The sequence below is a fragment of the Psittacula echo genome (genome assembly GCF_963264785.1).
Source record: "Psittacula echo genome assembly, chromosome: 5".
NCBI classification, from domain to species: domain Eukaryota; kingdom Metazoa; phylum Chordata; class Aves; order Psittaciformes; family Psittacidae; genus Psittacula; species Psittacula echo.
In genome coordinates, this window is record NC_137739.1 from 15,187,822 (window position 1) to 15,201,191 (window position 13,370).

The 13,370-nt window shown below is 37.2% G+C and overlaps 1 protein-coding gene across 1 annotated transcript in view; it reads right to left on the reverse strand.

Moving 5' to 3' along the window:
• Positions 1 to 10,688: 10,688 nt before the first annotated feature.
• Positions 10,689 to 13,370, reverse strand: part of GRIN2A (glutamate ionotropic receptor NMDA type subunit 2A) — a gene marked incomplete at both ends in the record, with an annotated part of 179,307 nt that continues 176,625 nt past the window's right edge. The window contains one exon of the mRNA XM_080618947.1: positions 10,689 to 12,479. Coding sequence (XP_080475073.1) covers positions 10,689 to 12,479 — 1,791 coding nt within the window. The remainder of the gene's footprint in view (positions 12,480 to 13,370) is intronic.

Here is a 13,370-nt window from a genome sequence, read left to right on the forward strand (position 1 = left end):
CACAAATTAATTGTCTCCATCCCTTTTGTGAAATAAGTTAAACTGGGACCACCAAGCACGTACTGTCAGTTTTAGCTTCAGGCATCTTCACGTTTAGATCATTTCTAACAGCAAAGGATGTCTCAGAACATGTGGCTGTTTACACCTTTCAAATCAACTCAACTCCTAACAAAAAACCTTAGTCATAGATGACACTTCATCTTGTACCATTTAACTAGGAAGACAGGCAAGAATGATACCATTGTCCATTTTCATATCAATTGGCAGAAATTACCTTTATTAGAAAAATGATTTTTTCATATATTTACAATTTTTACATCATGTTATACTTGGCACGTGTGTTTTCCCCAAATATATACATTTCGGTACGCCAGACATTCAAGTCCCCCATTCCCTTAATGTTTTTCTACATATTTAACAAAAAAATTAACACAATACAATTTGTAAGACAACCATAATAATTATATATTTCTCTATCATAAAAAGTTTGAAGCAAACATTTGTTTTAGATATGTTCAAAATATTTATACAGTATTAGCACTCAGTCATGCACTGTGTTGGGGTGAACTGCTGTGAGGTGGTGTATGCGTACCACGGGGAGAAGAGCATGAACATCCCAGGTCCTTCAAGCTGCAAAGTGTGCTATGGGTAGATCCCAATGCCACCAGGATTCCAGAGGCAGGGACAGAGGGGTGCAGGGGTAGCTGGATGTATGTGTATCTCTAACACGACAGTTAACACCATGTGTGTACAGAAACGTGTATTAAAATTCATTTCAGTTTGCTAATCCTACCTAATAAACCAGGCAGTAATTGGGATGTCAAAACTAGCTTGTAATTATTCTATTGTTCCCTAAACCCTTCCTTTTGAAGAATCCATTAGACTATGAATATCTTAAAAATTATTTTATGCTTGATTCCATTTCACCAGTGTTCTTTTATTTCTACTCTAACAACCCAATTTATTTCCCCAAGTGTTAAGAGGTCTTCAAACCTCTGCTGTTCTTTGCTAACAATCGGGAATTTATGACTTACCTTTTGGTTTTAAATATTATACTCTTAAGAGTGTCATGGTAAATTGCACAAGTAAATAACAGAAGTTTGGCTTTTTAATTTACTGTGCATGGAATCAAACGGTTCCAAGGTTTGTGGCAAGATGTTATTTACAGAATACAAATTTTTTCTACTGCAACGTATATCAGTGCTCTGGTAAGCAGCTCAGATTAGTACACCTGGAGGTTTTTCTCCCGTCAGAACAAGAATACTTTTCCAACTGTACTATAACTGAGTTTCTTCCTGAACAAAATCCTAAGTTAATATTGTGAATTCTTAGTTCAAGTGGATTCAAGATAAAAATGAAACTAACCTGGTCTTAGGATGATGACTGAAGATCCAGTACTGATTTCCAGTTACGTCTTGGTTTTGAGAGTTCAACTGCAAATAATGTCTAATCAGACTCAAAATAGCAATGTATTACTTGAAACTGTTAGAATCTGGGTCACAATGATGAATTTTCATCTTGCACATCATTCTCCCCAAAAACTTTATACATATACATATATATAAAGCTTATATATAGCTTATATATATACATGTATGTATACAAAGACTCATCAGGACAACACATTAATTTCACATTATTCAAGTAAATAGGTTAAAATGTTTTTAAAAGTGTAATTTGAGATTTTTAAATACTTCTGGTGGTTTTTTTTTAGCAGCACAGAAATATCAGTGGTTTCATCTAAGCCAGCAAAAATAGTTACACAGGATGAAAGGAAGCACAAAATGCCCTTCAGGATTAGTGTAAATCTGAATCCAATGAATTAAAATTAATATTATTAACTCACAGGTGAAGTGCTCCTGAGAGAACCTGAAATGGATAGATGTAAATTTTGCATAAAAATAGCATACTTCATTAAGAATCAGGTAAGAGTTTGCCTAACACATTAATGAATTCTGTTTGTACCTTCCGGTTTCAACAGGGAAGACAAAAGATACACTGTGCATGTGCATGTGAGAGTGAGGTGTGACGACAGAGAAATCAAGCTGTTCTTCACCAGTGCAAAGTGGACGTTCTGAAATGAGTAAAACTATTTCAAATTATTATAGCTGATATCAAGTATAACCTGAAAACAGTTCTTATTAGAAATGTCACTCATTCCTATCCCAGCTGCACACAGTTTTACATGATGCACCTTCCATACTTCTGCAGCATTAGATGTGGTTTGAGGGTTTTTAATTCTCAGTGTGAACTGCACTAAAGATCTGTTCTCCCATCACTCCCTCACACATCCCTATTTAAGTCAAAAGGTGTTTTGCCTTAATTTGGAATCCAGATCTTGGCCAGGTAAAAATGAACTAAGCAAAACTTTTCTTCTTGCTGATGAAGGACTTGGTTCCAAGTTCTTCTCCAAGACAAACTTGCAATGAATCACAGACAAAATTTGACCCTACAGAATTTTCAGTTTCTCAGTTAAGGTGGAAAAATTAATAACTATCTAACTCTCCCTTTGGAAAAAAAATCCAAAAACCTAAATGATTCCAAGGTATTTTTTTTTTTGTCATACTTTTTGGTTAGAGCTTTGTAACTTTAGAAAAGAAGCCAAATACCACAATCATCTCTTGGTAAAAATCTCCACATCACGAGTAACAGCAAGCTCAGAAGCCTGTGCATTGAGAAAAGTAATTCTGACAAACAGCACAGCTAAATACTGCCTCTGGGTGCAAAACCAGCTTTGGAAACCACCCAGTCTGCATGGGCAGGCACTGGTGAGCACATCAGCTGATCTTCCCTGGGAATTTGGGAGTTTTAGGTATCCTTCCTCAGCTACCTTGTATAACGTGTTTAAATGACCAGATAAGAATCGTGCAAGTTGACACAGAATGTTAAAGTCAGTCACCAGGCCAATAGACCCTCTCTGGACATGAATTTTCAGAAGAGTATAAGAAAACATCCTTTTCCTATGTCTTTGTTATTTATAGTGAGTGCCATTTCCAGCTTTTTTGGACAGGAACTCTCCTCTGCTGTGTGTTTACCTGTCTTAGCACAATTCAATCCTGATCCCAGCACATCCTTCAGCCTCTTCTGTACTAGGTATCAAACCCTACAATAAATGATGCTAGAGAACTTGGGATGTAGGAGGTTTGGAAAAGAGAGAATCCATTAAAATAAAGCCCTGCTGAAATGTGTCCCACGGCTTTGGGAGATGATTCACACATGACTAGGTTGGAAAGTGTATGCACGCACACGTGTGTATACTGTATATATATTTAAGTTAACAAGTTTATTAATAAACAGCTTCTCATGGCATTTGGTAATTAAAAATATCGGGCTTGTATCATTCGAAATAGTGCAACCTACATAGCAATGTACAGGAAAATTACACACATTATTCCCATTACCATTAATATGCTTGTGCATATCAAGATGACAGGATACCCTTTTCCATAGGAGTAATCTTTTGCATATTTAATTGTATTCTTTGGCCCATTTTCCTGTGAAACCTCGTATGAAAACATAAAGACTTTGGCTTTTATAAAAAACCAAAAAAAACAACTCCTGTTTTTTCAGTGACTTTCAGAAACTTCAGTAGAGCTCAAATTGCTTTAGTTATAAATTATCATTTCCTCCAGAAACTGCACACCCCGCAGCCTGTCACAGACCACCCGCTGGTGTGGGGAGCTGTGAACCTCCAGTTTCATTTTTGTTTCACTCTTGAAGATCATTGACACTTCAAATGTTGCATAACACACCCTTCAATATTCTTCTCAACTCCTCTTATCTTGTCCCAACAGTGAACAAGAAAGGTCCCCTTCCACAGCAGCACGGGGAGGCCCAGCAGACTTGAGAGGGCCTTTGACTGCATTAACTGAGTCCAAATACAGGATTTGTAACGTGAAACAGAAGCCAAAATATATTTCCAAAAGGTTTGTGCCATTAAACACCATTATTAAATGGGCTAAATTAAAAATTACCAGACTAAAGAATCCTGTAGTAATGATGTAACACAAATCTCCTCAAAACAGCTATTCTTATGTACCCCAATGCACAAATAAAAAGTGTTCTCATAATGCATTTGCTGAGAAAAACATATAATTTCTTCTAATAGTACTAGAAGTGCAAAACAAGACATTCTCCATTCAAATTTCATTTCACTGTAAATATTATCATTGGCCACATTAAAGCTTAGTACCATTTATGAGAAGGGAGGAAACCTTCATCAATTCCCAAGCAAAATATCATCTCACTTGGAACTTTACAGTGCACTGAATAAGTATCACAATATTTACTGGTATTTATTTTCACAGTTTTCTAACGTGCACATAGAAATATAATTTTTGAAATATATTAGTGAAAACAAATACTAATACAAAAGGGAAGGGACAAAACATCTAGGAGTATAACTGCTTATCACCACTACTTCTTAAGAGTTGGAGAGTTAAACCCGTCTCTCTTTTAAATATATAATACTATATTTAGTGTGGTTATCTACTAATAAAGGTATTGCATGACAATGTTACAGCATGGTTATATTCTCTACTAATTCAGCATTGTTTTCAATACAGGTAAAGAACTAAACAAAAGGAGTAAAAAGTGTCATTTAAGTGCAAACCAACAAAAACCTGGTAAATAGTGAGGTAAGTTAATTTTACTTACATTATTTCTGGTTCTTAAATTATAGATATGACAAAATCGTCACAAAATCAGCAATGGATTCTTACAGCTGTTAGACTGGCATTCATTTAAAAAGAAAACAGCTTGAATCACAGCAGATCTATTTTGCAGTACATAAAAAAGCTCATGAACCTGTGAGAAGCACTAAGTGCATTCTCACTGCAGTGCAGGGCGATGTACACTTGTAATCCTGACTTCCAAAGTTGCAGGACATTGGAAGATGTAGTTTTGGACAGCATACTCTGTACACAGGTTGAGAGAAGCAGTGAACACAAAAAAAAATCAAAAGCTTGACTGAGGTGACATAAATGAGGAGCTTATTTACAGGGAGCGCAGGAACCCTCCCCAGCAGAGCTGACAGAAGCAAGGCAGGATTTCTGCTCCCATTTAACAGGGCAACAAACACCAGAGAGCACGACCAACCATCTCTCCATCCCACAAACACCACAGTGACACTGCAATGAGAGTGAACATGGGATTCATTCTGTGATGAAAGCTGAGCATCAACAAGCATTTCACACTCTGTACAACATGTGCATATGAGACAGAAAAGTCTGCATGACCAGAGCGATGGAAGAGACGCGATGGTCTTGAGGCAACTCCAGTTTACCCACAGCTTCACAGGTGACTCCAGCCAGAGCAGGTTGAGCCATTCCTCTGTCATATCACATACCTGCCTGTACTTGCACTTACATCCACCAATAAATACACAGCTGTGATTAAACTGTGCTCCCTCCTAGTGATAGCAAATACTAACATGTTGCTACTACATTTAAAAAAGACAGTACAGGTGAGTTTGGGCAGAGAAATGGCTTATATCCTAAGTCATACTTTAAAAGGCCTTTACACTTTTTCCTTCAGCTCTATTATAATAACTTTGAAGGCTTATCTCTCAATAGGAAGGAAGTTTAGATTAAAAAATAACATTGGTAAAGCAAACAATTTAAGTGTATCACTGGAAAACAGTTTTTACATTGCAAACCAGATTGCCCTATACAGGAAAGATACCTACTTTGAAAGGAATTTTGAGCTAAGACAGGACTAGAGCTAGGAGAGGGAAGGTTTAGCAGGGAAATGTATGACACTCCATCTTGAAAGAAGCACATGATGTGATGATTGACACTTAACACAATCTAGCCAAGCCACAGTTACTCTTCTGTATTAACTAGGAGAATATTTTGCTGTAAAAAACCTGTTTTTGCTAGATTTTATATATCAAACATCTTAAATGCAGTGCAAAACAACAAAAAAGATTCACCTCTTGAATTCTTCCTAAATCCAAGCTGACTCTTAGACCCTTAGATTCATACCACAATTCCTGTTCCATATTGAGGAAATGAGCAAGGGAAGGAATACTACGAAAATATTCCCCATCACTAAGATGCATATGCTACACTGCAGAAATATGAAAGCAGCAAGTTATTCTGCAAGGAATAGATCCTGACACTTTTCAGGCACATTTCAGGTGCCACCTTAGTAACTACTTGCAGAAGCACAGGAACCCATATGCACCTGCAAGGTTCAACTTCATATTCACTTGCAGATCTAATGAGTGGATTGAGGCTGGGAATGAATAGACCATTACTTTTCTAAGCCCACCTAACTGAGATGTATAAGTTAGAGAGGTAAAACCTTTCAGGACACCTCACACACATATATCCGCTCCTGAGCCTTCACTGTTCTAAACTACCATCCAGAGGGAACTTTCTCTCCCCACTGGCAACAGAAAGCCTTCCAGCACTGAAACCCAAGGCTAGACACACAGCTCTAGCTTTTTCTTCCTTTAAAACAATGTGAAAAAGTTTATTTTCACCAGGAAAAAACAAACGTGCCTGATTTCCCTTGTGAGCCTTATTTCACCTCCTAAGTGCTCCTGGAAGATCACAGATAGAGACAGGTGTTTATGAGACGCTGCCGAAACACGGTGAGCTGGTGGTGATTTGGTTTCTGTTTGTCCACAGCACTCCTTCTCCTAACCAAACTCCTTAAATAACAGAATAATGAATCCTGAGCAAAAGCTGCAAAAACATTAAATGAAATTTTCCAGAAATACAAAAACTCTTAATTTTCCTTTATTTTATCTTATATATTAAAATATCTTATTTCCATGCAGTAAGTTAATGGATGGCTACACTGCTCTAAGAAACACAAGCAGAACACAAAACCCATTTGAAAGGAAAAAGGCAAATTTACTGTTGTGAAAAGGGAAAGACAAAAACATGAATAAGTTCTACAATGTCTTTAAAAGAGAAAAAAAGCAAGAGGCAGGTATGTCTATGTATCTGGTTTTACCTCCATGTACCTACTCCATTCCTCAGCAATTCAATATCCTGCCTCCACAAAAGTTGTCATCCAGGAGCAGTGTAACACTACAGGACATGCTACCAAGAATGGACCATATCATTTACAGCCTGATTCAGTTCCAGCTGGAGTCACGTGAAATCTTGGTGATAGGAATGACCAACAAACTGCTAGAGCTGTAATCAGGAAAATGTAACAAGTCACCAGCACCATCCAGAAAGGTACAGAAAGGATGGTCACTTATGCAGGAAGATTCTTTTCTCCTCTTCAAGAATAGCAGCAGCTAGAGTGAGAGAGAGGGAAATACAGAAAATCTTGATCTCAGTTTAATTGAAAGTCAGTGCAAATACATCAGCAAAGCTCAGGCAATACTCAGAATTCCACGCGCTCTACATCTGAGCCTCACAAGCTGTGGCTTGTGGCTCTACTGTTGAAGATTTTCCTTCAACTTCTCAGCTTCTTCTTCTTTACTTTCATACATCTGCAACCACACCAGCTACTCACCTACAACCCTAAAATTCAGCCTTTTCTCTTCCCCCTTTATTCACTCATATTATATACCAAGATCAAAACAACAAATGCATGCAGGTCCGTATTCCCTCTACTTTCAATATCTGTTGAGGGTTTTGTTGTTTGTTTCTCTCCCCACCCCTCCTTTAAGGCAGCATACTTTATTTGCATGTGAACAACTGCTGTGCAACCTTATCAAGTCTTCCCTCTGTCTCTAATTTCTTTTGGTTTAGGGGAGGTGGGTGTATGGCATATATGCAACTAATAATAATAAATCTCTACAGTCACCGGAAATCTGCTCAAATCAGAAAAAGCAAACACTGCAATATATGAGTTTATAGCTAATTTGCCTATACATTTCACAGAAGGATAAATCCACCTGGGTTTAGGATGTTTACATTTGGATCTGAACGGTTCGCTTACAAAATGTTGTTAATGGGAATTTATCTTTCCAACCACTTCATATACAATACTTGTATATATATTGAATTGTGTGTGTCTAGTTAGACAGTGATGGTGATACAAAATGCTTGGAATGATCAGCAAATATTTTGAGAGCTTTAAGATGATGTGAAAAACAAGAGCTGCCTACCACTGAGTTTCATGATCCACTTGGTGAAACTGTGGATTGCATGGCAGGTTTTGGTATGATATACCAAATACCATACCTGCTGAAACACACCAGACAGTTCAAAAAAAAGGATTTTACTTAATATATTGTGATTTGGATTGGAAATTAAAATTTGCCTGAAATATTTTTATTAAACTCATTACAACAATATTTATGCCTTCACTGCATTTGCCTTCCTGTAGGAAGGACTCAAGACAACTAGTATATCTATGTCTCTGGGAAAAGGTTTTGGCTCATGAAAAGTAGTATTCATCTAATAAACATCCTAGTCCTGCTTAGCTCGTACAACTTCTCCTGAGAAAGGTGAATTTCTCTAAGGGCAGATCAGGATCTTCTGTTTATAAAAAACTACATCCAGTGAGGAACAAGAAAGCATACCCTGTGAATCAGGGCCAATAATTGTGACCAAATTTTGAATAAAGAATACTCAAAACATATTTGCTCTGGAAAGTGCACAGATACCCACAGATATGCTTTCCAAACATACTTAAAGTATACTGGGACTTTTGGAAGCTGGAAAATAACTTGGAAGCCCACACCTCATTACATTTAATTCCTTCAAAGATATCATCCTTCACCATCATGGTGAACATACAAATATATTTGTAAATACTAAGAACTCATTCTGCACTGTTTGGTAGTTAAAATTGGCTTAAAGCTGTTTAGTAACAGAATTGTAAACAAAATTCAAGAATGTTTGTCCCTCTACATCGTTTATGTTATCTGCCATTTGGCACTCTGCTCTGCAGTGTGCTGTACCAAATGAAACAGCTTGCATCCTGCACCTCTGGCATGCAGATACTGATGGGCAAATGCTATTGAAAGAGTGTCAGTTTGGAGAAAAAGTTAGGGTAATGTTCACATTTTCCAATACACAGTGGTAATGGCTTCCCTGTACACTGTTCTTCAGTGAAATGTAGGGAATAATGCTTGGATAATCTAAACCTCCTCTACACAAAAGCCTAAAGCAGATCTCAGAGTAGCAGAGTATGGTAGAGCACCACCTGTTGAATGCATTCAAGTATTCAAGTGTATTAGTAATTAGATTTCCTTCTTTAGCTTAAATTAAATGTACAGCTGTACACTCTACTCATGAAAGGCTTCCTCTCTTCCCTTCCACACTCCCTTATGCTTAAAAAACTAGCGGGTTTTTTTTCCAGTAGGGTTAAGAAGGGATGTGTAAATGACAATTCATTTGTGAAATAACCTGACAGATCTTTACTAGAAGTCATATAACAATGCACCCCTGTTATGTGAATATCTCTGCATACCAGTAAGTGATAATAAAGATGCTTCTCCTTAGTTATGTGTGCATATATTCAATCTATATAACAGACTAGATCAGAGAGGTTAAAAAACATGGTCTGATGTTCAGCAAATATGCACAATATTCTGGAAGGAAGAAGTCCCTCAGAATGTGTTCATCCTTCACTGTGTGTGCAAATAAATGGTATCGTGCTCCTCACTGATCACACTGACTGTATGGCTGTCGGTGTTTGATACTGTATTAACAGCTATTAACATAGTTAATTAGATGTCACTAACACACTATGAACAAAGAACTACAGTGGGTCGGGATTTGATTTGGGAAGAGAAGGAATAAAAGAAATACTATACAGCCCTGAGTAATCACCAGGAAGGGACAAATGCAAACTTAGGTACATATTAGGCCTCAAGGTTACTAATAAAGTCCACAGTCCCTTAGGAAGTGCCATATAGTGGTATCTAAAAATATATACTCTGGATTAGGCAGCTGTGAAATTTCTGACAAGATGACTGCAGAGTTTTCAATGAACTTAGTTTGCAATGATAAGTGCATGTGCAATAGAAGAAAAGCATTTGTACATTAATATTAACCGATATCCATGGGGCTTCCTTTTGGTTCACAGCAGTTCACATGTTGGGGCCTGCCACCTTCCCATTTGTTTTCTGTCAGTAGAATAAAGATACTAATCTTGTGCTAAAACACTGCACTTCATTTATTAAGGTCCTGGGGTTTGGAGTTTATTTGTTGGGGGTTTTTTTTATGTATATTATTTGGCTTTAAAAATTTTTATGAAGCTCAAATATATTTTTGAAAGTCTAGCTTTCTGTTCTCTTTTAGAGTCTTATTTTTGACTCTGTGCAAATCCATTCCTAATTCTTTTTGTCTGTGTCATACTACATGCATACCATATTGCTTACCCAGTACTAGAAAATCATTAAACATTGCTAAGGACAAAAGTACATTGAATGATACTTAGCAACATAAATTAGAATAATAACCAAAATAGTAAAATAATTAGATACAAAACAGCATAGTTGCCAACATATATTGGGGCTATTTCAGTAAAGCTTGCCATTTATATATAAAGCATACATAAATGGCTATTTTTTAAATCTTTTTCAACAAGATATATTTTAAAAGGATGGGTAAGAGCATACTAGTTTACTTATTCATGTACAGAAGTACATTGGGAAAGAGAGAGGTTTATGTATCATTTACCATATCAGGATAATGTTAAAGGATAAATTCTCCCTCTATGATGGTGGCAACTATTTTTCCCCTATAAATAAAGTGTTCATGGAAAATTTAAACATCTGATTCAAGGCTAGGCCTTTTCTTATACACACGTCTATTGCTACAGGAATTAAAAACCCTTGGAGTTGAGTACAAGCTATTCCTATTTGCAACATAAGGCAAAACATGCTCTGAAATGTACATGTCATTATGGATCCGACCATCCCTGGAACAGTAAGAATCTGTAGATTTTATGGATGACCTTAAATAATTATCATTTCTTCCTCTTGTTGGTAATGAATGTTTATAAAGATCAGCTGGACTTCGCCTAAGAGATAAGTGCTGGTCATCACGATACGAGTGCAGAAAGGGATTATCATCTGAGTGAACAGGATACAGGGACTTGCTCCGCTTACTGTCCTCCAGAGCATGAGTTAAAAGTGAGGCCTTGTTGCTCAACAGTTTGCTTGAGGGAACACTAAACATGCTTGCATATGGACTACTTTGTAGAAATTTCTCTCTTTCTTTCAAGCTTATACTACGAGGAGGTCTTCCAAAATCAATTTCCCTGGACTTATCAGCAATATTATCAAAAGAATGTTGCCTGCTAATCCTCAACTTGTTTTTTTTATGATATTGCAGGGCATTGTTTTGTGACCAACTATGCTGATATATTTCTTCAGGAAGTGATAAGTTTGTTGTATCCTGCAGCATCTGATCTTCTTCAATATCATAGAGGTTCCCCATCCGCAAGCACGCGTCACATTTATAAGGAGATCTGGTCGAATAGTGTCCTGCATAAGTGGGCAGATTGGAAAGACAGCTCCTGCAGTGGGTGGAATTCTGTCTATATCTATCATTCATGTCACCTAGGGAAGCATTTTTATCTTTTAAAGTGTAGTGCTTTGCATAAAGTTTATACTGGTCATTATTTGGAAGACTGTCTTCATTGTGCGAGGGAGTCCTGTTAGCAAGTTCAGCTTTCCTGTAGTTGTCATTGTGATCTTGATAAACATCAGGAAGCTCTATAGTTTCTGGAAGGACAATGTTTTCGATGTACTGAGGTGTGTCCAAGCAGAATCCTGGCTCCTTGTCAGCATCAATTGTGTAGATTTTATCCCGTGGAGAGCTCTGTTTGGTTTTCAGATATGTTAGTTCCACTTCACTACAGTCTTTCGGGTATTTTGATGCTACTGTCCTCTTTTTAAAATTGTCCTTGGTTTTGTGGTGCTTGTTGTTGTTTTCGGGTTCCACATGGCAAGTAGCTCGGCTTGATGTCTCTGATACATCTGAATGGATGATCTCTTCTGGAAGGTATCTTTGGCTTTTCACTGAAAGCTGCCTGGTTTCATCTGACCCGTCTTCTCTCTGGGAACCTTGGCTCTGACGTACAGATTCTTGACGTAAAGATTCAACAGATTTCCTCCAGAGCTGCCTAGGTCTGGAGTTTGCTTTCGCTTCTGTTGTTACTGCAACCTCTACTGTGTTTGGATTGGATTCATTCAGTGTGAGAGGATGCTGACCTTGGAAAACATAGTTGTTAAGATTGTCCTTGTGTCGATTGCCAGGAAGTGTCTGCAGTTCACTTATGTTGTCACCAAAAATGTTGTCCTTTGTCTGAAAGGATCTGTTATCAGAAAATATCAAGTTTCCCTTATCCATGACCATGTCCATAATCAAGGAACCCCTCTGAATAAAATCAGCTGTTCTTTTGGGGGAGTTAATTCTTGAAGGGTTCATATTGGTCATATTTTTCGCTGATCGCAGTAGTTTTAACATGTTGGTTTGGGAATTAGTCAAAGAAAAGTCAGGAGACTTCTTCTTTTCTTCAATGTGTACTCCATGAATGCAGCTGTAAATACCCTGTAATATGAATAATTCGAAACAAATAGAATCACTAGGTGTACATTTTAAATACTTCCATTCTATTTTTAATTAGCAATAAAAATAAATTAAACATTGCTTATCTAATGACTGGAAAGATTAAAGCACATATCTATCCTTTCATCATTTACTTACACTGATATGAAAGAATGATTTCTGCCATATCTGTTGGAACTTTAAAGGAGAAAAACTACCAGTATTTCAATACCAGTGGCCAATGTTGGCCTCCCTACTTATTCCAGAAAACAGGATTAGAAGGAACCCCAAAAGGTTCCCTGGTCTCATCACAAAATGTAACTAACTTTCAGTAACGGAAACACTACTATTTTAAACCAGTGATTAAGCTACCCCTCTAGAAAAGCCTGCAGTGAGGCTATTTCCTTTGAAGTTAAGATACTCTTCACTGTCACTGAAATAAAAAGGTTTCTAGCCATTGTATTTTAGCTTTTCTGCTTCCTATCCCAGTACATATGAAAAAAAACCCAACTCAGCTCTAAACCCTGAATTTGAGTTCATTTTGAGCAAAAAGTTGAAGCCATCTTTTAATTCCAACCTTTTGGGTCACTCTCGTGAACTCAGTTGACATTTCCAACCCTGTGTACTTGCAACTCTCAGACATTTGCCCTTGAAACGAGTACTTCCCCCTACCCCTCCACACCCGCACATTGATTAGGAGAATTTCTTATGTAAAAGGCCAAAAGTATAAAGTTCAAATGTAAAATGTGGAGGTTAAAGTGCATATGCTTCTCTAGACAATGCCCAAGAGAGTAGAGCAGAGTATTTTTAATGCAGTTCCAATACAGTCCAATTTACTTAACAGGGTAATTTCAGCACATTTTAAAGCAGTTAGGCATTTTAGTATCATTTTCT